At 50.3% G+C, this 2,676-nt stretch overlaps 1 protein-coding gene across 1 annotated transcript; it reads left to right on the plus strand.

The window, feature by feature from the left end:
• Positions 1-843: 843 nt before the first annotated feature.
• On the plus strand, positions 844-2,374 carry LOC127004691 (probable G-protein coupled receptor B0563.6). The gene is made up of 2 exons (XM_050872780.1): positions 844-1,428; positions 2,333-2,374. Exons 1-2 carry the CDS (start codon positions 844-846, stop codon positions 2,372-2,374), a joined length of 627 nt encoding a protein of 208 aa, XP_050728737.1.
• Positions 2,375-2,676: the final 302 nt, after the last annotated feature.

A 2,676-nucleotide genomic window follows, 5' to 3' on the forward strand; every position in this document is an offset into this window, starting at 1 on the left:
TCCAGCAGCAACAAAATTAACGTCATGAAGGAGTGTTTATAGCCGGGGTGTGGTGAGGAGAGTTTGGGGTGAAGGTTCTCCCATCGCTTAGGGTAGTACTACTATCTCTACTCCTGCTGTCATAGCGCGCGAGAGGCACCTAAACATTTGTTTTAGGGATGATTAACAGAACGCCTGCTAAATTTAGCCTATAGTGTATACATAGGGAACATGTACAGAGCCTCGGATATCTGACCGTAAATTCACTCGAGTATTGTTGATTTAATTTATGTGCTTTGATTTTCATTCCCCATTCCATTAGACTTTTTTACCACAATTGCGATTTGCAATGGTGTGTGTGTGTGTGTGTGTGTGTGTGTGTGTGTGTGTGTGTGTGTGTGTGTGTGTGTGTGTGTGTGTGTGTGTGTGTGTGTGTGTGTGTGTGTGAGTGAGAGAGAGAGAGCTAGAGCTCTATTTGTATTAGTTCGTTAATTCGTGCGGTACTTGGGTAAAGCTGCGTCAACAAACAGTGGCGGTGGTGCGGTACACACCTAACCACGGGGCTTCTGCAGCCGAGGTGGTGACGTTGGTCTTACCAGTGAGCTGAAGGGCTCTTGTGTTTTATGACTAGCCTGATCTGGCAGCACGCCACGGAGGCGGGGAAACGAGAGGCGAGCCTACTAGCCGAGGTGAACACAGCCTCGCCGCGGAGTGTATATGTAGAAGCTGTGTTGCGAGTATTCCAGTGTGGCTCTGGTGCATCTCGTAGCACGATCACTTGAGAACTATTTTTATATGTTAAGGGAAGAGGCAGCGACTGCCTCACTTCCTAGGACGGTGTCGAATGCCTAGTGCGGATGCAAGATGCACGCGCTTTGCTACTGCATCGCCTCCCGCAACATAACCGAGTCTGAACAGCTGCAGCAAATGTGTCAAATTTCGTACAAGTTCGTGCTACCAGTGCTGTTGGGTTTGACGGCCCTCACTAACACCCTCAATGTTTTGGTGCTGTTGCGACCTCGACCCACCACTCCCCCACAACTGAATCGAACCCCTGCTCGCACCTACCTCCTCTGGCTGGGCCTCTCCCACTGCGCCATCTGCGGCCTGGTGCTGGTGGCTCTATCCCTCAAAAAGCGGTGGGGCCTCCCCTATGCCTGGGCCTTCTATCTAGCGCACATCGAGGGGCCCCTCTACGGACTCTTCAATTGCAGCTGTGCTTACATCGTCATGGGACTCTCGATGGAGCGTTATCGCGCCGTGGGTCAGCCACACCAGTACTCGTCCGCGGAAGGCTCAGGACCAAGATTAATAAAAATACTCCTAGCCTACGTCCTCCCAGCCGTCTTCTATCTACCCAAGTGTTTCTCACAAGCGGCGGAGTACAATGAGCAGCAGCAAGGATGGCGCGTCGCTCAAGGCGTCATCTTCGACACTGTGGCCTGGAGGGTGTGGTCGGTGATGCTGCAGTTGCTGCACCGCATCGTGCCCTCTATCACCCTCGTGGTCTTGCACCTATTAATCCTGAGGACAGTGCGACAGGTGAAAGCAAGGCGGGCGTCCATGTGTGTGGCACGCCAGAGAAAGGAAAGCATCCACTCTTGGGACCAGCAGATTATGTATCTGCTGACTGTTCTGACGGCAGCCTTCCTAGTCAGCAACGTACCGGCAGCAGTCCTACAGCTACTCTACATCGCCAAGGCCGACCACTGCAGCACCAGCCTTGCCGCAGAGCTTGCCCGTACCGTCTCCAATTGTCTGGAAATGATGGGCGTTTGCTGCGATTTCTTCCTGTACTTCGTCATGAACTCAGAGTACCGACAGGACCTCCGGAGTCTCGTGATGTGTGTGTGCTCCCGATGGGTCTGCTGTAGCTCCCTATTTAAGAAGTATGCGGTGAATGAAGAGTCTTCCCCCAGAGGAAATTCGTACTATTAGGCTCCTTCAGGCAAATCCCTATCATGCGACTTTTCGGCGTGATTAATGTTGCAGTGTAGTTAATTGGTGGCCGTGGCTTATGTCTGTTGCAACTCTCTCGTCCTCATTGTATATCATTCAAATGTTCAACACCGATATTTACAAGAGACATTTGCACGAGAATGGACTGCATTACTAAGTAAAGATCAAGGTCGAGATTGGTGCCTCTAATTACATGCACATTTCCGACACAACAGTCATCATGTAACAAAAGTATTAAAAAGTCGTTTTGCAAAGTCCGTCAGGTGGCACTAATGGGCGGAAGGGAGTTATGAGCAGTAAAATCCTCAGAACTGTGAAATCCCGAAATAACAAGTACGTAAACAGGAAGCAAAGTACACGCGCCAGGAACAGCTCTCGCCTGTCTCACCGCCAGACTGTCATCCCGGCACTGCATGTAGGCAGGCAGGCACGGTAGTGTACGTGGAAATGACACGAGGTGAGCCAGAGATAAGCAACTGTTGATTACTGTGTATACAGGAGTCTTAATTAAAGCTGCATCGCTTTTCTTCTCATCAGCCGTTTTCTTTCTACTCCTGACAGACAAGGACACCAACACCCTGCCATCGATGTGTTTATACAGAGCAGCAGACCTGTCCCAGCACAGGCGACGGGCCGGCGCGCGTTCGCGCACTGATCTCTTTTAGTATGAATGTAAATATGTAAACCACAACAATAACAACTAATTTGATGATTTGCTTCACTTATTAAACCTCGATA

This window comes from Eriocheir sinensis, chromosome 28 (assembly GCF_024679095.1).
Source record: "Eriocheir sinensis breed Jianghai 21 chromosome 28, ASM2467909v1, whole genome shotgun sequence".
Classification (NCBI taxonomy): Eukaryota; Metazoa; Arthropoda; class Malacostraca; order Decapoda; family Varunidae; genus Eriocheir; species Eriocheir sinensis.